Source organism: Camelus bactrianus, chromosome 6 (assembly GCF_048773025.1).
Source record: "Camelus bactrianus isolate YW-2024 breed Bactrian camel chromosome 6, ASM4877302v1, whole genome shotgun sequence".
Taxonomy (NCBI): domain Eukaryota; kingdom Metazoa; phylum Chordata; class Mammalia; order Artiodactyla; family Camelidae; genus Camelus; species Camelus bactrianus.
The window spans coordinates 89,707,227-89,731,286 of record NC_133544.1 but is presented as its reverse complement, the minus strand read 5'-3'; the positions used below and the strand labels follow the sequence as shown (position 1 = coordinate 89,731,286).

Genomic DNA, 24,060 nt, shown 5'->3' with positions numbered 1-24,060 from the left:
CGCGCTGCGAACGCCCAGGGGCTGCAGGAGCGGTTCTCACCTCTGTCGTTGGCCGGCCCTCGGTCTGGCTCATACGGGTTGAACGACACCGAACTCTCTGGCCGGTTCTCTTGGGATGAGGAGGTCTGAGGCACACAAAGGATAAGAGCTCAGTTTTCTTCGTTGGTAACACTGTTGAGTTGATGTGGGTAATTATTTTTGTTTTTAAATCATCACACTTCAACTTAAGCAGGGAAGACAAAGGAACGAGGAAAAGAGACAGGAAAACAGCAGACAACAACATGGCTTGTCTCATCCTTCGGGCAACTGCTGGGGTGCTCGGAGACTTAAATAGGACCCCTGCTCCTGCAGTGGGAGGGCCGGCAAGGTCACGGGGGTGCTGTGAGAGCACAAACCACGCCGTGGGGGTGAAGGTACCTCCTACCAACACACCCTTTCAAAGCCTGTTTCCACCTGCTAGAAGGTGCTGGGGGGTCTTCATTACCCCTTGGATAATTTCCCTCCATTAACTCTTTCTCTTTAACTTTACTTTATAGGGAAATTACTTAAAAAGAGACATTAACTCTCCACCAGCTGCTTCCCAACTGCAAAGCATCCGTGCATTCTGAGTATCCTCCTGTATCTTTATCTTCCATGGCATTCAGGCAACATTTGGGGAGATGCCAGAGGGCAGCGCGGGCCGCTAAGCTAGGGGTCCCGAGAGGAAGCGGCTGCCCCCAGCCCAGGGCCCAGCGATGCTGCTAGCTGTCATCCTCGTCACCATCCTTGTCACCATCATCACGGATCCTGTAAGGCAGGGAAGACTCGTTTTGCTAACCCGGAGGAAGGTAATTCTTCCCTGTACCCAGAGCAGGTTAACTGAAGCATTAGCAGAACAAATATTTGCTGGCCATTCTTAATAGCAACCTGCTCTATTATTCACTTGATTTGCACCAATGTGCATACTGAAATAATGGGGTAAAAATCCACTGTTACGTGTTATGTTCCTACAACCTTTCCCTTCTGCAACTCTCTGTCTCAAGTGTTCCTAATACACTCTCACCCCCAACTTAAAACAAAGGCCTTGCTACTAAATTTGACTTTGCAGGGAAAGCACAGTTGAAACCATTTTGGGGGTGTGCACTGAGCGGACACTTCATATATCTGCTTTTGTCAGCAGTGCCCCAACGCTGGCCACGAAGAAATGAGATAATGCCAGATTTTGGAGAAATTTAAAGAAACAGAGGCATTAAGCTCAATTTGACACAGCCACTGAGTTTCCGCACACACTGAATCTTCGTCTGCCTTCCTGCCGGCCCAAGACCGGGGACCAAAAACACAGGGACAAAAGCCACAGTGCGTCATGGCTGCCACTTGACCGCTGGTCTCCTAAACCTTGACCTGTTTCTTCCTGCTGCCCACCGAGCTCTGTGGAACCACTGCTGGCTGTGGCAGAGGCCCTCCTGACGGGATAAAGGACATCACACACTGATGTGCTGTCAACGGGATGTCACCGGATCCGTTTTTGGACGGTTGTCTCAGCATTCTTCTCGAGCTGTTTCATAGAAGCAGCTACGACGTATCACGGGTGAAAACAGAATCTAAGTTCTGTGGGGTGAAGTCGTTTACTCCCCGCCTCAGAGCTCTGCCGCGCCCACCACTGGTGCTAGGTAGCGATGGGTTGAACAAACATATGGAGAATGAACGAATGAATGAATGAATGGAAACAACCTTAAAACTGGGAGATGTGAAGTGTAAGCTAATGTGATTGAAAAATGAGTTCTGGCTCCAGTTTTTATATTAACAGAAAGGATAGGTGTGAATAATTCCTAAAGACAATATCTCTCTTTTAAAAACTGGCGTATAACTACGAGGCTATTGGATGTGCTGGGCCGTCACTTCGCACGTATAGTCTAGTTACCCCGTCTCGACAGAACTGTCCCGGGAGAGACTAGGTGATTCCCAAGGCTGGCCGTCCTCCCGCTCTGCTCAGGTCCCTCCGGCCATCAGACTCCAAGGTGGAGAGACTTTGCACATGAAGACCTTCAAGTTCACATTTTACTACCATTGCAGCTTCTCTGATTTTCCCTCTGGGCAGGAAAGTTTTGATGCAAAGACAAAACTTCAAGACATCAGGCCCAGCCGCCACAGACGAGGAGAGGGCACCAGCACCCCTGCTCTTGCCCGTAAGACCCACGGCCCTTTGCCCGCTTAGGCACGTTTCCCGGGGTGCAGCCTCTCCGCCCGGATGGAACGGTCTCCAGAGCAGGAAGGTTGCATAAAGGCTGTTGCAGTTAAGCCAGAATGCAATTACCTGACGTAGGAATCCTGTGGGGAAGGTTTTAAAAGCAGAGACGGAGGTGTAGAAAGTACTGCACAGGATACCTGGGGTACGAAGAATAAGAGTTAGCAGAGATGGACAGTCGGCCTGAAGCCCTGGACGAGTAATGTGTGCTCTGACTGGCTGCGTGGGGTTCGCCCCTAGTCTGTCTTCACTATGGATAAGCAAACGGGTTGGGGGTCTCCTTTAGAAGATCAGTTCCCATCTGTTAAGCCAAGGCGACTCAGGGATTCATTTCAAGCGCTGCCCACAGAGACCACCATGTGCTTACAAGCCTCCCCAGGCCCGGAGAGCCCCAAATTCCCCTCAGGAACCACGCCAGCTCCCCGCTCGGACCCCTTGGCCCTCCTCGCCCCCCGACTGGGGCGGAGGATGCAACTGCACTCGAGAGACTGTTCTTTGGGAGAAATGGGAGGTTTTCTCCCGTGTCTGTTAAAAGGGGTGGCTTTATATAAAGATGAAGCTACAAAATGCAAGGTTCATCCTTCCCAAAGAACTCGGTGAACGTGCCATCTAGCAAAAAGAACAACAAACAGCCTCGGGAATCGAATGCTCAGCTGAAAAGAAGAAATTGAGGACTTTGTAAAAAAGTGAGCTCTGAGGCAAAAATGGTCAACTATAAGTACGTTAGTACTTTGAACTTAAAAAAAAAATTTTAATTTAAAGAAAAACAGGCTGCCGGTCCACTATGTAAGTCATCACTCTTCTTCCTGCTTTGTGTTGATCGTTTTTTTCTGTCCTAACCAATAGTATCACCTTTTCTGCATAGAACAAGGTATAAATGAAAGGCTGGCTTGTCTTTTTCCTGGTTTTTGGTGATATTCGGAACAGAAGTCACACCTGCAGGACACCACAAGATGGCACTAGCCACCTTCCCATCCCATCTTCCAAAGAGCGATTTGTGATTTTTAAGTTTTACAAATTCAGGTAAAAACTGTTCACCCCACAATAATGAAAAGAAACTTTAGGTGATAAATCGTGATCTCTTATTTACCAGGCTTAACTGCAATGAGAAAATTTATTTGACAATTACTCTTTGAGTGCCTGTGTTTAAGAAGTATGAATTCAGAAGTGAACAAAAGAGAAAAAATATGTTAAGGTAGGGAGCCGGCAGGGTTGCTCACAGTTTCCTGATCTGGGAGCATCGCCACGTGCCCTGCTGTCCGTTTCTGGATCTTAATCTCTAGACTTCTTGAAAGACGTTTTCTAATCAGGCAACAGCAGTAATAAAGACGCCAACATACTTTTGCAGTAGTTAACGACAAGTATGTTTTGATCTGCAGGACATTAATTATTCAGAATATTAATTGTGGAGAATATTATTAAACAGGTAATTTGAAATTTCACGAAAACTTCACGAAAAAAATGGGCAAAAAGAGCCTGTAGGCTCAGCCACGGTTCTGTTCCCTGGTGGGATGATCGTGGTCCCAGCGGGGACCAAGGCTTCACTCAGAGCCGAAGGCAGACTCTCCTTGGCCAGGGCATGAGATAACACTAGGTTTGCTTCAGATCCATGAGAATAAACACTCGACCTTCATCATTCATCTTCCCTCACCTTTGAAGCAAAGATCTAAAATCCAGTGCTTTATACAGTGATGCGGAAACACCGTCCCAGAGGTCTGGGCCACTGCTTCCACATGACCAGGCAAACGGGTAGGACTTAAGAACTTTTTCTTTCTCTCTCTCAGCTGAACCCTCGTGAATCATGAAATATGTCTTAAAAAACAGTCCCATCATCAATGCAAATGTTGGAAGAAAACACGAAACACGTTTTAATTTGAAATTCTGGGACCCTTTCCCACAACTGCTATGTTTCACCTTAGAGAATGTGCCTTTGAACTGTGGAACAGAAGCACGGCCTTTAAGAATGCTGTTGTTTAAACTCTGCCAACTGTCCTTAATAAAAGGATGGGTTTGCATCCTTAAAGTAGTGAAGAAATAGATTCCAATGCTGATAATAGGAGCAATTTTATTCACGTAAGGACTACCAGTCCTTAGAGCAAGCGATGGCAGGGGGCGAGGACAGCGTGGGTCAAATGCTCGTATTCTTCAGTCAAATTCATTTACATTTTTAAGCGTTAAAATGTACTAAAGAAGAGAAAAAATACACCTGCTGTTAAGTTTTCGTGAAATTTCAAATTACCGGTTTAATAATAGTCTGCACAATTAATATTCTGAATAATTAATGTCCTGCAGATCAAAACGTACTTGTTATTAACTACGTACTTGAGTTACTTCAAGTTCTAACATGCACTTGTTGTGCGTGAAGCATTAAAAAACAGCTATTTATGTTGAGCAAATTAACAAATTCACGCAAGTTATTTGCACCTTAGCTTAACAGATGAGCTATTTGACATAAATGCCCACAAGTTTTTTTCTCTGGTTAAATAATGGAAATTTCTACTTCTATTTGTGAAAACATAAGGATTAGTTCTCCTAAAATATTTCTGATGAGCAATTAAGATATTTTTAATCCACTGCTTAAATCACACAATCCCTTTTTTCATCAATTAACTACTGATATTTCTGGCATCTATGAAAATTCAATGCATACTTCAAAGTTGTTATAAATTTAAATAGGCAACAGCCTTTTTTTTGTTTGCCAGAGAAGTATTTTCACAGTATTAATCAGATTAATTAGTTTCTAATATTTAATTGTCTTTTAAAATTGGTTAAATAATTTTAGCAAGGGCAAATTTAAACAGGCACGGCAGGGTTTACGACATGGTTCTCCCTGACACCCCGTTTCCTACGCCCAAGGCAACTAGGGTTATCGGCATTTTCTGTATTCTTCTAGAACATTCTGTACTATATCAGCACATATCTGTGCATGAATTTGGGGTCTTCAGTTAACACTGTGTTTCGGAAACAATTCTAGATCCCAGCTACCCATCATAGTACGGATGTCATTGTGACTGACTGCATTATTTCCCATCGGCTGACTTTTAAATGATTTCCAGACTTTGTCCATTACACAATGTCAGAACAAACACTTCCGTATGAACGCGATTGCACATAATGTATGAAAAATACCCAGATAATAGAACTGCAGTGAAGAGGTTACGTGAGCTCTTAATTTTGATGGATGTGAAATTGCCTTTCTTAGAGATTGCACCATTTCACACTTCTCCAGTAAAGTGTGGCCAGGCTCACTCACCACACGGTTGCTGTACATTGTGACACCGAGCTTGTTTATCTGGGTCCATTTCACAGATGGACGTAAGAGAGCACCATAGTTTTAACTTGCATTTCTCTTACAATGAAACAGAACAGCTTTTCCTACGTTTAAGGGCTATTTATGTTTGCTTTACCATAAACTATCCTCTGCCCATTAACCTGTTAGGTGGCTGAAACTTTGCTTATTGATTTATAAAGTCTCTTTATATATTAAAGAGATTAACCTTCCATCTGTATCATCATTACTAATACCTATTCCAAGTTTACTACGTTCCTTTTGATGATATTGTGGTTATTATTCATGCACATGTTTTATTTTTAGCTAGTCTTACACTTCTTCAGACACATTCTTCTTTCACTTAAAAATCTACTAAAATGTATTTTCTGGCTACTTCCTAGAGTCACCATGGGTGGCCTGAGCTGGCTTCAGCCTGCCTGGAAAAAGGACATGGGTGGGAGTGGGCTTTGTCCCCTAAAACAGTGCTGGGTTACTGTTTCCTGGGGTGATGGCTTTCTGCTGTGTCGGCCTGGCTTGCCTGAACTATATTCCTGTGTTCGTGATACAAGTGATCCTGGCACTGCTGCGGAGAGATTTTGCAAGTACTTAAAATTCCTAATTAGTTGATTTAATTTAGGGAGATTTCCCTGGGTGGGCCTGCCTTAATCAGTTGAGAGTCCTCAGAAGAGAGTTGCAGCTTTCTTAAGAGGGAGAAAGGTGGGGGGTTTGGGGGAGAGGCTGTGAATGACAGCTTCAGCCTTGCCTGAGATAATTAAAAATAAAATACCCTGGTGTCCTCCCTTCCTGATGATCTGCCCTGTGGACAGTGAACTTGCCCCTACAGTTGTGTAAGGCAAGTCCTGGTAATATATCTGTATGTGTGTGTGTGTGTGTATGTGTACATGTAGGTAGATGTATGTATGTACAAATATGTAGGTGTGTGTGTCATCTATGTACTTACATGTGCGTGTACATGTATGTAGGTGTGTGTCATCTATGTACTTACGTGTGTGTACATGTATGTAGATGTGTGTGTATAAATATGTAGGTGTGTGTGTTATCTATGTACTTGTGTGTGTGTGCATGCACGTTTTATACATAAATCTCCAAATGGTCGTGCCCCCCTGGCTGAACCCTGAACGACGCCCTTGGAAACCACAGACTTGCGATACCTGTGGAATGCGGCATCTACCCTGCAGGGAAACCACTCATCTCTGGGACTGCACGTGGGCGGAGGGCTGTGCGGTGGCACACGTCCTAAAGGGAATGCTGGACAAACAAACTGTGGGGTCCAGGGGTGTGTCCCGCACCTGCCAGGGCTCCTGGCCAAGGGAGCCAGGCGATGGAGGTGGTCCGGGTCTGCTGAAGGGGCACTGTGCCTGCCCAGGGTCCTGCCCTGGGGTGTTCCATGGAGCTGTGTCAGTGCAGCAGGTGACTAAGGACTCTTGAAAGGATGACTCACGACTGGAAAGCACCCTGAACCAGAACACATTTTGAATCCCCTTGGCTGATGGGGCACCAATTGGCCTACGTCTCCCTGGACTATGGTCCCGTGAGATGGCACCCTGGCCACGGAGTGAGCCCTCTCCAAGGAGAAGGGGCAAATGCTCACCGGGGTCGAGGGCCATGTGGGCCAGAGGCGGCAGCTGTGGAGAGTTTCACCTTGGATCGTGGGCAGTGTTACTCGCTCAAGGCCAAAGCCTCTTGAAACAAGCACCAGGTCATGGGGCAGAAGGGACATGGACATAGAGCATGCTTTGCCTTGACAACCTGGCCCCCAGCCCCTAACATGCCACCCGTGCGTGGGCAGCCCTACTGTCACCTCCCAAAAGCGATGCCCTGTCATAGGTGATCCATGCTGCCTGGCAGCCATCAAAATAGACAGTCACTCCATCCGGGTTCATCACAGAACTTCCCATCAAACACCACGTTCAACTCACTTCTCTGTTCTATGGTCAGCAAGGCTGGGAACACTGAAACTAAGACTGCCCACCTGGAAATTAAATCTTAGGACTTACACGTCTTTTATTTCTGTTGTTTCTAACAAGTACTTTAGGCAATCTGCTTCATGAGCTGATGCTCAGTTATATGCTGAAATGTTTGGAAAACTACTAACTGATATGAACACTGGAAGAATGATTAATAAAGTAATTAATTCTATACCATAGTGAAAAACAAAAAGCAATCCATGCATGCTATATATATATATTTTCTTTTTGAGGGAGGTGATTCATTATAAGTAAAAGTCTTTAAAAAACAACATCTTTTTATTTCCCTCATAATCCTGTCGTACAGCCAAATGTCCACCTTACTGTCCCATAAATAAAAACGGTGTTTCTCATTCTCAAATTCCATCTCGTCTTCCTACACGTTATGCTGAAAGTTCTGTGTGGGAACTCTACAGCCACCATGAAGTTACCACGGCATGTGGCATTTATAAAAGGGATGGGTCCTGTGTTGTCACTGGGTGGGACCCACACAACCTCGGTGTTCCTTCCACCAACATGTAAGTTATCTAGTCAATGACCCTCACGCCGCAGCACATGCTTCCGGCGACTCAAAAGTGACTCAGCTCCCTCTGAAAAGACTTTCCCAGGTGAGAACTCCCTCCCACCCATCACCCTGAGCGAAGTGACTTTCCAGCGCACATGTTAGCAGACAGCTGCGCTCACCGTGATGGACATGGCAGCGAAGTGACTCGGACCCACACGGAAAGCACAGTGAGGGCCGGGGCGTGGGCCGCCTGGCAGGGCTACACGCGGCGGGGACAGGAGACCGCGGCAGCGGGAGCATCAGCAGCAGGGCACACGGAGGGGCAGCCAGAGAGCAGAGCGCGGGGCCGAGCGCGTGTCGGTCCTACCACTCAGGGACAGCGGGCGGGGACGTGTTAGCACCTTTCTGTGGCCAGGCTTTGGGAAGGAGTACGATTTGATTCTTGAGATTATTCCGCCCGCTGACCAAGTCTAGAAACCACAACGGCAAAGAGGAACAGTAAATGTTTCAGAAAACACAGGCTGCGTTCGTTACACGACAAGCTGTTTTAACCTGCTCTGTGATCACCCTGCCAGACTCTGCTGATGAGACGCACGGTGGGCGACACCTGATCATGGGGAGACTCCAGGAAAACCTGCCACTTGAGCAGCAGGAGCTGGAAACACATTTTGGCAATATTTTCCATGGGAGGCTATAAAACACGAGCTTTTGCATTAATTAGCCCACGTTTCATATAGAATTATTAAGTCCCAAACTCAAGACAAATTGTCCTAGGGAAACTAAAAGTAAACCTGAGTGCCCAATTTTGTTACTTCTTCCTTGTGCTGCTTCTGTGACATTTGTGGAAATTCACCGAGTTGGACCCTTAAGGAACATGCATTTTTTTTTCCTGGATGTATCTCACTGGTCAGTGAAAAATTTTTCCAAAATGTCTAACTTCCTGAAGCCGTTAGGTGATGAATGACTGAGCAGAGGGCTTCCTGTTCTTTTAAGAGTTCTCAGCCCGAAGCCCTCATGCCGCTCAGAGGAAAACGGATCTGTCTCGTGGAGGGTACAGCCTTCAAGTCGGCTGGCCGGGCCCATGGGCCACGTAAAAGGTGAAATAAAACGATGACTCCATAAAGGTGCTATATTTTAGAGGCTGACCCCAAAGATCATGGGTATTTTAGCAAATTCTGGTTCCCCCAGTCTGGGGACAGGTGCCGTCCCTGGGAGGGCCTTCCTGTTTCAGTGCAGACACAGCTTCTGAGCAGTCAGCAGTCCCCACCATGGACAGGGTAGGCAGGATGCCATTCCTGCTTTAAATATAAATCTGTGTGTCAGCTCATAACAGTCTGGAGGGAGGAGAGAGCCAGGATCCTCTCAATTTCGGGGCATCAGGCACGTAGGAGGCAAACCCACGGGGAGAAGTGTGGTCAGGCCACAGTCTCCCCGCCCACTGACTAGGAGGGGAGGGGGGTTCTGGCCAAGCCCCCAGCTCCATCCTTCTCTAGGGCTGTCCCTCATGTCATGGCCCCGAGCGCCCCCCCATCCTGTGCCCTCCTCCACTGAGTTATTGCCGAAGCAGCTCTCCTGGAAAGGGTGAGCTCTCTGACAACAGTGTGTTGGGTGATTTAACCAAAAGAGTTGGGCAGTCAACCTCAGGGAGACATCTTTCTAAAAAAATTTTTTTTGGTCCACTATTTTATTATTATTATTTGTACTTTTAATTGATTTATTTTCATTTTTGGGGGGAGGAGGTAATTAGGTTTGTCTATGTTTGTTTTCATGGAGGTACTGGGGATCGACCCCAGGACCCCAGACATACCAAGCGCACCCTCTACCGCCATGTGATAACCTTACATCTTGTATACCAGGCTCACTGCTCCATCGCGCACGTGGCCATGTGGCTTGTGCACGCGGCTCCACATGGCTGGGTCAGGGCTGACCCTGAAGAGCATGTGGCCATTTCCCAAATCTGCCAGGAGGCGTACGTCTGACTTAACACTGGGGCGCATGGTCACTGTGTACACTTTTAGAAAGCGGAGGGAACTTAACCTTCTAGCCGACACTCATCAGCAATCCCAGTTTATCGAGGGTGATAAAAACCATCACTGCTTCCCCGCTATCTAAAACGCGCTTTCCACTGTGCTAGTTTACAACTGCCCCACCTTTGACGGCGCCGCTGAATGACACTTACAGCAGGATGGGAGCCTGGCAGCTGTGGACGGAAATTTACGTTGCCTGGTCAGAAAGAACGCGGACAATTAGCGCTGCGTCAGTGAGAACCCCCTATGTCCACCCCACCTCCACTGCAGATCCAGCACTGCGACTGTGCGCTGTGACCGCTGGAGAAGTAGGGACATTCTCTGCACACATTCCTTTTTATCCTCTTTCACTCACCTTTCTCACATAAGCAGTGAAAATGAATTAGTTTTTTTAAAGTTATTGGCTGTTTTTGATGAATGACACATATATATAAGATTGGAGCAATCCAGCATCATTTTAATCCAGCAGGACACAACCGCCTTGTCCCACCTGGATTTGCAACAGACCAGACTGAAAACGAGGCCGGTTGTCAGCAGCATCTGAGAGAGTGAGACTCCCGTGTCTCGGCTACTCACCCGTTTGCCCAATTTTCTGACGTGGAACTGTAAGAACTCTCAACAAACCATCGGACTTATAAGAATAATGCTCCACTAGCTGGAAAAGAAAACAGTAAGGAAATACAATTAATGACCGAGGCAGGAAATGGAGCAACCCTGACCTGGACTCCTCTTTCAGACTTTAAAAATGGCTCGAGGACAGCCCTGAACAACAAAGGTACAAGGTCTTACTGTACAGCACAGGGAACTGTATTTAATATCTTGTAGCAACCAATGATGAAAAAGAATATGAAAACGAATATATGTATGTGTGTGTGTATAACTGAATCACCATGCTGTACACTGGAGATTAACACAATATTATAAAATCAACCAGACTTCAGTTAAAAAAATGGTACTTCCTAGGTGGTCTTCCTGATCCCTCCCTGTGCCTCTCCCCTGCCGTCCTCAGACTTCTGGACAGAAGGCCACATGCCACCTTCCCACGCAGACCCTACTGGTCTCAACTCACCCTCTTTCTCTTTCTTTCTTTGTTTTCTTTCTTTTTTTTTTTTTGGTAAGTTGCATTGCATTTCTTTGTTTATATTCTCTTATATCCGTGTGATATTATGACAATGAATTCAGCAAGCTAACACTCACTCATTTATTCAGTCATTCAACAAACACTTCTGCTGTGTGCTTAGGCCCGGAGATAGGACAAAAAATAAACTACGGTGAATGAGATGCATCTTTCCCGGTGGAGAGACAGACAGATGAGTCACAACGGAGAGTGATTAATGCTGAAAGAGTGCTGTGGGCAAAGGCTTTGGAGGGACCCGACAATTCAGCCGAAAAGTTTCAGAGAGAAGACATCCCAGCACAGGGGACACAGGAGCTGGGACCTGGGGAATGGTGACCTTGGAGAATGGCCTGATGTTGACAAAACACAGACTAACGGCTCCCAGAAAACTGGGCCACAGTGTCTGACTTCTACGTCGAAATATAAATTAATAGCAAGAAGATTTATTCATATCTAATCAAAATTATGCACTAGGAACACAGTCTCAGAGTTCACATTTTCTTTTCTCGTACTGATACTTCATCTTCAGACAAGCTAAAATCTTCAGATCTGAATTCTCGTCCTTATCTGTTTATCGCTACCTTTTCCAGTTAAGGACTCCTTGCTCCTGACTCCTCTTTCCTCCCAAAACTTACCTATTCGGGTGAATGTTTGCTGAATGTGATACATGTTATCCTTCCAGGTGGCATCCTTTTTATAAAATGTTAGTTCATTGTGGTCAAGAACACAACATGAGATCCACCCTCTTAGCAAATGCTTCCACCTGGCCAGCTCCAACACGCTACTGAAGTGGACACGAAAGCTCCCCCTCTGCTCTGTTAAATGCGATAGTGTGTTCTCAGGCTAATAGTGCGGAGGTCCCTGAAACAGCTCCAACAGCCTGTCCATCTCTCCAGCGCCATTTAAGTATCTCTTCACACGCCAGTGTTTCCTACCACCTACTCTCCAAGGGTGGCTGGGAGGCGGGCATACCTGTGAGAGCGGGTTCCCCTCGTGGGCAGGGACCTGCAAACATTTTCTGTAAAGGGCCAGACAGTGATATTTTGGGCTTTTTCAGTCCACAGACCATCTCTGTCACGTAGTCCTGTATTTATTTTTTAAGAAAAGATACAAATTGCATTTACAAACCAGAAGTAGACTCATGGACACAAAAACCAAACTGTGGTTACCAGGGGAGAAAGGGCTGGGGGGAGGGACAGACTAGGAGTTTAGATACAGATTAGATACACATTATTGTACGTAAAATAGATAAACAACAACGACCCACTGTGTAGCACAGGGCACTATATTCAGTTTCTTCTAATGAGCTGTAATGCTGAAGAATCCAAAAATACATGGATGTATGTATATGGACGAGTGAATCGCTTTGCTGTACACATGAAACTCACATTGTAAATCGGCTACGCTTCAAAAAAAAAAAAGAATTGAAAAAATTAAGTATAAAACCCATTTTCTTCGAGGACAACACAAAAACAAAAACAAAAAGGGCCAGATTTGGTCCACTGGTGTGTGGACGCTTGCTCTAAAGAAGGGAAGACCAGGGTGGTGTGGCAATTACCGACCGTCAGAAAAATGGCACCAGACTCCCGGGTGGAGGCAGGACACAGAGGTATCTGACGCCGCTGTCAAGGAAAACCAGTGAAACCCCGTTTGTAAAAGTGGGAGGCACTGCGGCATTTTCTGATGCTCTTTCTTCAATATATATACAATGGGGAAGATTTAATTAAGGCTGAATACTACGATTCGCTGGATGGATCAGAAAATACAGGAAAAAGTCTTAGGAAGGGACTTTCTGTCAATTAGAGACGTTTTACACACTGTGGTGAGCGTGCGGGCTTGGAGGCCGTGAGTGGACTCACGCAGAGAAGGCGGTCAACAGAAGCCAAGTGGCCGCATGCCAGCGACGGCGCCCCAGGCCTTCAAGCATCGGGCTGGCAGATGGACTCCAGCCGGTGCCTTTAAATGCACACCGTCAGCAATTCTTGTGGGAGGTGAGAGGCTCCACTGGGAATTTAATCCCAGAAGGTGACATTCCCTGCTCACTGCTCTGACTCCCACTGGACACTAGCACCCAGAAGGCTAAATACTCTTACAAAGTGACACCATTGAAATAAAGCTAAGTCTGTGGTCCCTCATAAGCTATATACGAATGAGCCACAAACCAAAAGACAGTGTCGGTGTGATGGCTAATATGAATCAACGTTCTAATACCCAGCACTCCAAAAAGAAGTGTTTCTTTACAACTGCAGCATTAGGAACCAAGATACACCATGCGGTGGCTGCGCTACGTGCTTTAAAGGTAATGCGGATCCTTGATTTTAATTTTTAAAAACATCAGGTTTTGAGTTGGGTCCTTTCCACACACGAGGTTCCTCGTGGGGCCTGGGTGTGGACATCTGAACACACCCCCTGCTGAAGTCCCTCACCTACAAAAGCTCACTGCAGCTTTTGCTCTTGGGGTGGCAGGGTCCCTTGGTTGGCTCCATCTAGGCTGCTTTGCTAAAAGCGATGCATTCAGTACGGTGACTGCTGTTCCCTCGTGGAGCTGTGATTTCGAATGAAGCCAAGGTGTTCGTGCCCACGCTGGCCCGATGGAAGGAGGGACGGACCTCGGATCAGGGCCCATTAGTGCCTAAGGAGCTCCCCAGTGATGAGCTGTTTCTGGGTTTATTACAAGGTGGGTTAAGAATAACCCCGTTTCAGACCAGGGCTGAAAAAGACCAGGGCAGCCTGAAGCACAGGAAATGCTGGGTGCTTTCTACATTCCCTTAATTTTGCAACAAGATTCGTTCTGCAGTGAGAATGTGACCTTATATATTCCACTGGGCCTCTCACAACTCAAAGAGCAGTCCGATCAACTGCCCCTGGGCCTCCCTTCCCAGCCATCCACACCTGTTTTGTGGGTGTATTTGGTTCCAGGAGAACATCTCAGAAAGGAATGCCTCTAGCCCCCAGGGCGGGGTGTCCTGTTAAACAGAGCGCAGACCCGAGCGGGTTCCACCTCGTGGAGCCGAGACCCGAGGGGCCCCGGACAAGCTCTGTGAGCCTCCGTCACCTAAGGGACCTGGAGGTCGAAAAGCAGACCCTGATTGGGCCAGGTGTCCTCGGGGGCCCAGGTGAACGTTTCTAACAAGGTCCAGGGGCCGGGGCCCCTCGCTTCCGAGGAGGACGCCTACCTGCCAGAGCGTGTCGAAATTCTTCCCGCCGGGGATGGAGAGCTTCCCGGTCTTGTCCTTATCGATGCGGTAGTGCAGCACCTTCCCCTCGTGCAGCAGGCACAGGGCGTAAGAGCCGTTGTCCCTGGCCCTGATCCTGCAAGACAGGGACCGCGCATCAGCATCGCTCCCACCGCCCGGCAGGGAGAAGCACCCTGCCCTCGGGGTCAAGGGAGGCCCAGCCCACAGCTCAGTGACACCGTGACTCCAGACAAGGCAGTGCTACGGTTGCCCAGGGGGCCTGGGAGGCCCAGGTGGGCGTCAGGAGAGCCCGGCTCTGTGGGTGAGTCCTCTGTTCACCTGGAGCAGTAACACCGCGCCAGATCCCAGTGCAGGGACCCCAGCATCCTGGAGCCACAGGCCTCTGTGGAGCCTGCCTCTCTTCAGCGAGGTCTGCATCTGGGTTGGATTCCAGACGATGAAGCTCCACCACCCAGTCGAGGCTGCGGCATGGGCGGTGTTTGGTGGGCTTGTAAAGTAGGAACCTTCTGGAACCTTCTGGACCCCAGATGGAGAAGGGTGAAAGCTCCCACTTCCCAGGGCCCTCTTCCTTTTGCAGGCAGGAGAGGGCAGGACCAGAATTTAAACTGTTGTTTCATGTGATACAGGGCAGATGAAGTCACCAAGAGAAGAAAATGTCACCCACGGCAGGGTGGGGACCAGCGAGCAGAACCAGGGCTGCGCTGGTGGTGCCGGCCACCCCCGCTCAGCCTCCTTGTCCCAGCAGGTGCGCCTTGGTGCCACCCTTCCCTTACTCAGGGAATGAGACCTGTGAGTCCCAAGCAGAGAGACACCCACTGTGCTGCCCAAGGGAGGCTGCTGCCTCCAGGGAGGACAGAGACCTCCGGGGAAGGCCTGTGGGACGTGGGGAGGGTGCAGTCCAGGCCGAGGCGTACAGGCTGGGGATGGAGGTGAACCCCCTCCCTCAGAAGAACTCCTTAGTCATCACCATCCTCAGGCCATCCTCCCCCTCAGCCACTCAAGCCCTTCGGATCATGAAATCTGAGAGACGGTGAGTCACAGAGGTCTCAGAAGGTCCCAGAAGGTCCCAGAAAGCCTCTCTAGCCATGGCATTTTCTACAATGAGGACCCTGAGTCCCCCCAGATGTTAAGCAGTGTGGCCAATGTACTGTATTTTGGGAAGAGTTCAAATGTGCCAAGCTGGTGGGATTTCCACGTTTGGCGTACATTTCCAATGCCTCCTCTTGGTTGCACGAGGCCACACCTATGAGACGGGCTTTGGAAGCTGACGTGGTCACACTTTCCTTGACTTGGTAGACTGATCGCCAAAAGCTAACCCAGGACTTGAGAGCTAAGCTGTGTCACGTGGGGTTGGAACTTTGTTTCAAAAATACATTTCTGTTAAGTCGTGCTTGGCTGTGCACGAGGAACGGGTTCCCGCCATGCCCCAGTGCTCAGGGCAGCTGGTGTGGGTGACGGGGCACGCCCAGACCCTGCACTGTGAAAACAGCCTTTTCTCTCAACTCAACCAGATCACCCGCACCTCAAAGTGTAAGCTCTCTTTCACGGTCACACGGCGCAGGAAGGCCAGGCGGCTGCTGTCAAACTGAAAAACAGCCACACATAAAAGGTAAAACAGATTTTCATACGGGGGAGAAGTGAGTCAATCTAGCAGGGAAGCTATTTCATAACGTGGGACTATTCATGCCTGCTTTGCTTGTTTCTTAAGCGTTGGTGGCAAACAAATAAGATAGTTTGGAAGTATAAAGAATTATATACATTCTTAACAGGAAGCATTTATAAGCATATAAGCAGGTGGCCTTGGAATAACAATGTCCACAAGCCATTGCAAAATATCACCCTCCTTGACTTCGAGTCCTCTAAGTCTTGGACTTCGGGGTCCTGGAAACAATGAACTGGATCTGAGCTCTGGTTTTCTGGATTCACGACCAGTCGCTACCTCTCCATCTTGCTTTATGCCTTGATTGACCTTTTGTTGTTAAAACTCAGACGGAGGACTGCAGAACGCCCAGCGAGGTGGTGCCGTCACCTCACCAGAAATCGGGAAACACAAATGAACACTGCAATGGAAATACTGCTACATACCTTTCAGACTGGAAGAAATTTAATAAAAGACTGATGCCAGATACTGAACACTGCTGAGCAGGGGGGCACCAGGCACTCCCCTATGCGGCCAGCAGGAGCGTGAGTCGGTTCAACCAATCTGGGAAACCATTTTGAGTTCTCTGCTAAAGCTGAACCTGTCTGTCCCCTGTGAGTGAGCAACCTACTCGAAGATACGCCACCTGTGTGCGTCCTGCACCTGGATTGAGTGCAAGGATGCTGATAGCAGCTTTATCTGTGATTATCAAAAACTGTCAACAGCCTGAGTGTTCACTGACTGCACGGTGAGCGAGTCTGCAGGGGGGGATTCATACCACGCAGTGTCACAGGATAAAACACACAAGCAGCAGGGGTACAGAGGACAGGTGACTCTCACGATCGCAAAACGGACACCGTGATTCCACACACATGCAGTTCCCAGACAGGCAAAAGCAAACGGTTTTGTTGCGAGATGTACACATAGGTCAGTCTTAGGTGGCAAAAAAAAAAAAAAAAGAGAGAGAGAAAAGAAGAAAAAAGCAAGAACAGGCTGGACACAAGGGTGCAGGAAGCGTTGTCCTCTAGGGGCTGGGGTGTGAGGGCGGGGCCCCCGGTGACACTGTCCGTGGTTTAGTTCTTGACTCCAGCGGCATTTGCTTCAGAGCCATCCAGTAAGCGGCGCATACGTGCGGGGCAGGCCCCGCGGGGCTTCCAGCGTCAGACCCCCTCCCCATGTCCTCTGCTGGAGCTCCTCTCTGAAGCATCCAGATAATAGTATCTCATGCATATTTCCTGAGTTTGTCAGATGCTTAAAACCACCAACAAAGGGATGAAATGAACCACCTGATGATCCAGACCGTCTGGCGCCTGGGGGTTGACAGTGTTGACCCCCTGTTCCCTTAACATCAACCAGTCAGAGATTGTGCACGAGCTGATCAGGTGCCCTGCACACCCCCCACCCTTACCCGGCCTTTAAATATGCTTTGCTGCCACCCTTCCAGGAGTTTGGGGTTTTCTTGGGCATGTGCCACCCCGTCCTCTTTGCTCAGCCCTGCAGTAAACCTTTCTCTGCTCCAAACTCGTGTTTCAGTTTGTTTGGCCTCGTGGTGCAGTGGGCACGTGAACTTGCCTTTGGTAACACATAGAGGGTAATGCACTCTTTTGTGCGTTTAATATTTCATAATTAAAACAGCCTTAAAAGAGAGCTTGTGTAAGGCAGAAAGGGAAGGTCTTGCTTTTGGACGGGGAGTTCTGCAAAAGCACGTGCTTCCATGAGTCCTGCAGGGAGCAGGTCCCAGAGGAGCCTCTCTCCCAGAGCCCCAGCCAGGCAGCCTGGGCCAGCTCCCACGAGGCCAGCGGCGACAGCTCCCTGGTGAGCACACTTGAAGGACTGGCAGGCGCAGGGACAGGCGGTGGTCACGCAGCCTGAACAGCCCCCGAGGCAGCTGGCAGGAAACAAGGGCAGAGAAGGGAAACCCACAGGCCTGGCATCTGTGGGTGACAAAGACCAGAGGCTCGGTGACACTAACGGCCAGCAACCGTGAGACGCCTGCTGGCTGCAGGCAGATCCTGGGCTGGGCTATTTTTAGTCTAACCTATGGAAAATGCTGGTTTGGAAACTGAAGTCGCTCCTCCTATTGGGCCCCTCCTGTTCCTCAGAAGCCCCCCTCGTCCCTGGGACACTCACTAGGTTTGTCACATGGATGCCCAGCGAGGCACGAGCAAAGACTAGCCTTCCAGCTTCTCTGGGGGCTGCCGGCCTCCGCCCTCCGGGCCAGCCGTCTTCATTCAGCACGTTCCCAGAAGCACTAGAGTATTTTTTCCCGGCGAGTCTCTCACAAGAAGCGGGCTCACCACAGATTTGTGTTTTGCTGCTACAGAGTGTGGGGCTTCAGTGCCCTGAGCTGTGAAGCGTCCTCACCGGCCTTCAGACTGTCTCGAGGCCGCTGGTGAGCGGGCAGGAGCACCACCTCCCCTCCGAGGTGGACGTCTCGGGCTCTGCGATGAGCAGGTCCTGCCCTCACTGACACGAGGCGCTCGGCAAAGCCGAGGCAGGGAGGGTGTTCGTTCTGCCAGGCAGGGCCTGGAGGCCTGAGCCCCTCCTCCACCCTCCTGTGCTCTCCTGGATCAGAGATGTCCAGACACTGATGGGGAAGTGAGGACCCGGGAGGTGGTGGCACCCTTCAGGTGACCCTCACCAGCCAAAGTCTGGGGGCACTGCACTGTGTCTGCTGCAGACGGAATGGAATGGCTGGGCACGTCCCAGCCCATCAGGCATTCTCATTGTCTGGCGCGTCTTCTTTCCGTTCACAGCAGAGAGGAGCACGGCTGGTGGAGGGGAAGGCGGGCGTCTGTGTGGCTACGACCGGGAGGGGCTGTACGGAGAGACGGGGAGGGGCTCCCTTCCAGGGCTGATGCTGTATCGGGCGGGCAGACACTGCCGCTGGGTCCCCGACAGCGGCTTCTCTAGAGAGATGCTGGGGAGCGGGGACGGAGGGCTGCAGCAGAGGCACGCACAGTCGTACGTCTGCCAGCGTGAGGCCGAGAGCTCCGCAGGCCCAGGAGACACACCAGCCCTAATGATGCACAGAAGATGAGAGGAACAACAAAAACAAAAACCCAGCCCCAGTGAGTTAAAAACTCAGGGGAGGCGGCTGAAACCTGTGCCATATGAATCTGTGGAACAGTACGGAGGCTGTTTTCTCCAGCCTGCAGGTGGTCTGCACACGCACAGCAGGTTGAGGACCACAGCTTACATCAACCGCTCTGGACTTTGTCTCCGTCCTGTGGAATCCCAATGAAGGCACTGCTTTCAGTCTTTCTCCCTTCTCCTAATTAACCTTTGTTCCTTGCTCGTAGGGAACACAAGTGTACACTGTTACAAGCTATCTCAAAGTCTCTGAAAAGTGTGCCACGTTGTAAACCCGTTTTTTTTAGGGCTCCCTTATACAGAGTTGCACGTGCACTGGAAAAGATTACTGACAGCTATTTCCAAAGAGAGGGATCCCTCTGCCAAGCAGTCTGCCTGATGGGATGGGGGAGCGGAGGGGAGGGCACTGGTGAAAGGTGTTGTTCTAATGGTCAAGGGTGTCAGGGCTGGCATCTGGTGTCCCCAGGTCAGGGCTGTCCTGGAAGAGGACCACATGGCTCTGACCTGCACATCCCTGATTCTGGGTAGACTCAAACTGCTGACCCCTGCTGACCCCTCCCATCCTGTCATTGGTCCCTTTTCCCCTCTCAGTGTGTCCCTAAGTGGACAATCCACTCCCTGGTCCACCCCTTAGGACCAGCAGGGACTTCCTGGCGGGTCTGACCGCCTCCCCGTCACCACTAACTGTCACTCCTGCGCAGCCCCAGGCCAGGCCACACTCAGGTCACAGTGCTGACCCCGAAGACTCTGCACCAGCAGTCCGTCCTGCCCAGGACCCCCTTTCCCCTTCTCCATCAATCCTCTTCTCCTTATTGCTCAAAGCGAGGCTCAAGGGTCCGTTTCCCTTGAAAGATTCCTGCCACTGAGACCCTGTTCTGAGCAGTGGGGTTCCACTCATGAAGACGGTGGCTGGCCCTGCGCTCGGACACTCAGAACAAGTGGACTGACGGACAATAAACGAGTGAGTGGAAATAAAGATCCTGCTCAATGGTCAGCAGTGTCATTAGCTGGATGGGATGACCGTGCTGGATGGAGCGGGAAACACTGTCACATGTCACACACTCTGCAGCATGTCTCTCTGAGTTTAATATCCTCCGCCTAGGCTGGAAGCACGGTGTGGGCAGGGAACAACGTCTGTCATGTTTGTCACAGTCCTACCACAATGCCTGGCATTTACCTGGTGGAATGCATTTACACTTTGTGGAATGAAAGCCTATTTTTGTAGCTTCCTTTTTTAAAGCAGCACACTTCTAAAGTCAGAAAGTAGGAACTAGAATGAAAAAGGCATTGGTGACTTCCTGGTTTAGTGACTCCCTTGACAAATCTGAAATCCTCCCTTTTCTTTGCAACGTTAATTCAGCCACTTGGAGAACCACGATCTGTGTATTTTAAAGGTCGCTTCCGACTCACTCTTGACTCTGCAAGACTTGCAAGGACTTTAAGCCAGAAACAACAAAACATTCACCAGGTACTAAACACAAAGAGGGTGCCAATTCCATTACTTTCCGCTTGCAGAACGTGGGCTTTTTACAGCGTTTTTGTTCTGAGACACTTGACATGATGACATGAAGGGCACAGCACATCACATTTCAGCAGACGAGATGCACACTGGGCACGCGCACGAGAGCTCTTAGCTGCCCTGCACCAACCACAGCGTGAGATATTTCTGCACGGGAGGGTGCGCGGCCTGCTGACCGCGGCCTGTCCCCACGGCCTCATCCGGCCCAAGCAATGTCACCACGCGGCCGGAGGGTTTTGTACGATCTGTAAAAGATACTTAATTACCCCCAGAGAAGACTACTCTTTCCTCCACTCTGACTGCCTATCTCAGCGTTGACAACGATCCTAAAGATGTACCTGCATTACTCACAGTGAGCTGTGAACCTACCAGAAGGACAGAGTTTTCTTTTTTGGGATACGTAGAAAGTAATATTACCAAGTTATTGCCCAGTGAAGAGGCAGTCAAACACTAAGCAGTCAAAAGATGTCAAAATCAAAGGCACTATAGAGATGTGTCAGGCACTTAAGTAGAAAATTATACTATTTTTTTCTAAATTTTGTATGTTTGTAGTATTTATCAGCTTTTAAAAAATGTAATTTATTGTGATTTTTTCCTTACTTCCCAAAATATTGTATTTTGTGCCAAATTTTGTGTTCTTTTTTTTAAAGGGTCTCCAAATTGCATATGCTTTGTATCCCACCAATCCTAGAGCCCTCCCTCGATGGAGAGGATGCAACATTTTTGGAAAGGAAGCTCTGTTTCCCTTGCCTAACAGATTCGTATTCAAACCACACCTGAGCCGCGACCAGTTTCTCAAACGGCAAACTGTGCTGTCAGGATGGGGCCTCGGAGAGCCGAGGACACGCACCCCCAAACCAGCCCGTCTGCTCTGCCTCTGTCCCTGGTGTCACCAATGGGGCAGAGCTCCGGTCCCACACCCACAGGACCCGGGCCGGGGGGTCCCCGTCTGACGTCCCCATCTGGCTGGAGGCCCAGACACGGACGGGTGTCTTCCTCAGAACACCGCAGCCTGAACAGACACTTAAGCTTAAACGGCAGGCATTTCATCCTTGTGGTCCTGGAGGAGGCTGGAGGTCTGAGACCAAGATGCTGGAAGGGCCGGTGTCCGCTGAGAGCCTGCTTCGCGGTTCACATGCCACCTTCCTAGCGCCTCCACGTGGCGGAAGGGGGAAGGCTCTCTGAAGTCTCTTTAATGAGGACTCGAAACCCATTCATGAGGGATCCACCTTGAGTTATGGCATGAAACCCACTGGCGGTGACAGAACGCTTGCGCAGAAGGGACTTCACTGCTGATGCTGTGAATCCCTTGATTTCCAGACAAAGGCTTAGGCGCGGGGAGCCTGCCCAAGGCGAACCACCTCCCGTGTGCTCCCAGGGCCTCGCCTCGGTGCGGGCGTGGAGAGACGCTCCCGTCTCCTCCTGTCATAGACAGTCCCATCACGGGGCCCCCTCTTCATGGCTCTGTCTACATCATCCCCCAAAGGCCCCACCTCCACCTGTCACGCTGGGGGCTGCGGCTCCACCAGGTGAAACTGTAAGGACACGAACACTGGGCCCGCAACGCCAGGCGATGCGAAACCGCCTCCAGAAACACCGCAGATGCCGAGAGAGACGGGCCGTAGGCGCGCACTGTGCATTTCGCCTGTAAAGAGCCTTCACACCTACGTTCTGTATCCCCAAGCACAGTGCGAAGTCCCTGACGGCTTCTCTTCGCAAAGCCGCTCCTGAACAGTCCCAGCTGAGTTCCCGGGGGAGTGGGCTGGGGCTGGTGGCCCTGGGGTCCCCTGGTGTAGGTTTTGCTGCCACCCATTCTCAGCCCAGACACATCAGGGACCCCCCCCCATGCCAACCCTCACCTCTCACTTGCCCAACAGCCTTGGGCAGGCTCCCCTGTGTCTAAGCCCTTGTCTGGAAATCAAGGGATTCAGAGCATCAACAGTAAGGTCCCTTCCGGCGCAGGTGTTTGGTCACCGCAAATGGATTTCACAGCACAATTCAAGAGGAGAGAAAACCGGAGTTGGCGGGCATCGCCGGGCACAGCCCGCCCTGACGGTGAGGCGTCTCTGGGACAGAGCCTCCGCACTTCAAACTGCGTTGGTGAGGGTTTATAACCTCATCGAGCTCTCAGACCTCGTGGAATGCGATGCCTCTCCATCCATGTTCTCTGGGGGCAGCAGGGGTACTGCCTTCCCAAGGTGGGAAGGGACCTTGCTACCCTGAGCTGTAACGCAGACCAGAGATTCTGGAATGAACTTTTGTATTTTTGCACTGGACTCTCCAAGTTCGTCCTTCCTGGGAAATGCAAGCATTCAGCACTAGCGTGCGTCCCCCGGCCCTTCCCCTCTGTCCGTTAACTACTCCTCTCGGTTAACCTTTCACGAAGCGCTCAACATTAGGCAGGATCCGTTCACAGGCAGTAACTTATTTTCAATCTAACAAAGATGACCAGCGTGAGGAATCACAAAGATCAGATTCTGTTTTTGAATCTGAAAGCCTCCTGGGTTCTTCGTGTCGGCCAGTCACTGCAGGGGGGTCCAAGGGAAGGCCCGTCGGGCCGGGCAAGGCTCAGACCGGGTCACGCAGGGGACAAGTACCTCTGAGTGTGCAGGGATGAGGGGAGCAGCGGGGGTGTGAGAAGCGTGGAGGGGCGGCCAGTGGGAGCCAAATCGAGTGTAGAAGGGCTGGGAATGGGCCAGTGGGGGAACTGCAAGCAAAAACATCAGCTCCAAGTGCGTAAAATCAAGCAGCAAGACGAGGTTGAACAAGGAACTGTAAACATCAGGTAAAGGGGGTGGGGTGAGGTCCGCTCACCACGGACAGCACCCCGTGCCCTGAAATCTGCCTTCCTCCTCGCTGCAGCTTGGCTGGGGACAATGGAGGGTGCAAGGAAACCCCAGATCCCCACAATAAGGGCCTGCCTGCGCAGAAGAGACACCGGGCCTGCCCTGACCGCCGTGCAGAGCAGAGCCACCCAGCAGGGCTGCACACCGGCACCCACTCCACCCCTCCTGCCGACAAGCACGAAAGGCCGTGCCGGTGTCAGCAGGCACGAGATGGTAAAAGCCCTGAAATCACTGCAGAGAAATGAGCAGCACATTTTGGTTCAAGTGGATGTAGATGCGTGCAGTGTGGCTGGCGAACGGGCTCAGGCTCCCACCTCCGCACTGGCTCCTTTCTACACCAAGCCCGGCGGGTCCCACTGAACTTCAGTCGGATCTGCCCTAACACCTTCCTGAAGGCGGACATACTGATGCCTGAGAGCCCTCGGAGGCCTGGCCCTCACCCTCCACCCCTCCCCATCTCACTCTGCACCAGGCACGGTGGTGGCCTGACTCTCAACGTGCACTCCTGCATCCAGGCACCCACACAAGCTGTTCCCCCATCAGGATGGCTCCCAGCTGCCCTTGGGTCTCTGCTCAAATGTCTCCTTCACAGCGAGGCCCTGCCTCACTACCCAGCATAAAACAGGACCCTGGT

At 50.2% G+C, this 24,060-nt stretch overlaps 1 protein-coding gene across 1 annotated transcript in view; it reads right to left on the bottom strand.

The window, feature by feature from the left end:
- LOC105080508 (tyrosine-protein kinase SYK) overlaps positions 1-24,060 on the bottom strand; it is a 46,532-nt gene that overhangs the window by 17,930 nt on the left and 4,542 nt on the right. Inside the window, exons 3-7 of the mRNA XM_074366263.1 lie at positions 14,309-14,444; positions 10,592-10,670; positions 10,168-10,211; positions 8,390-8,458; positions 41-125 (exon numbers count right to left, since the gene is read on the bottom strand). Coding sequence (XP_074222364.1) covers positions 41-125; positions 8,390-8,458; positions 10,168-10,211; positions 10,592-10,670; positions 14,309-14,444 — 413 coding nt within the window. The remainder of the gene's footprint in view (positions 1-40; positions 126-8,389; positions 8,459-10,167; positions 10,212-10,591; positions 10,671-14,308; positions 14,445-24,060) is intronic.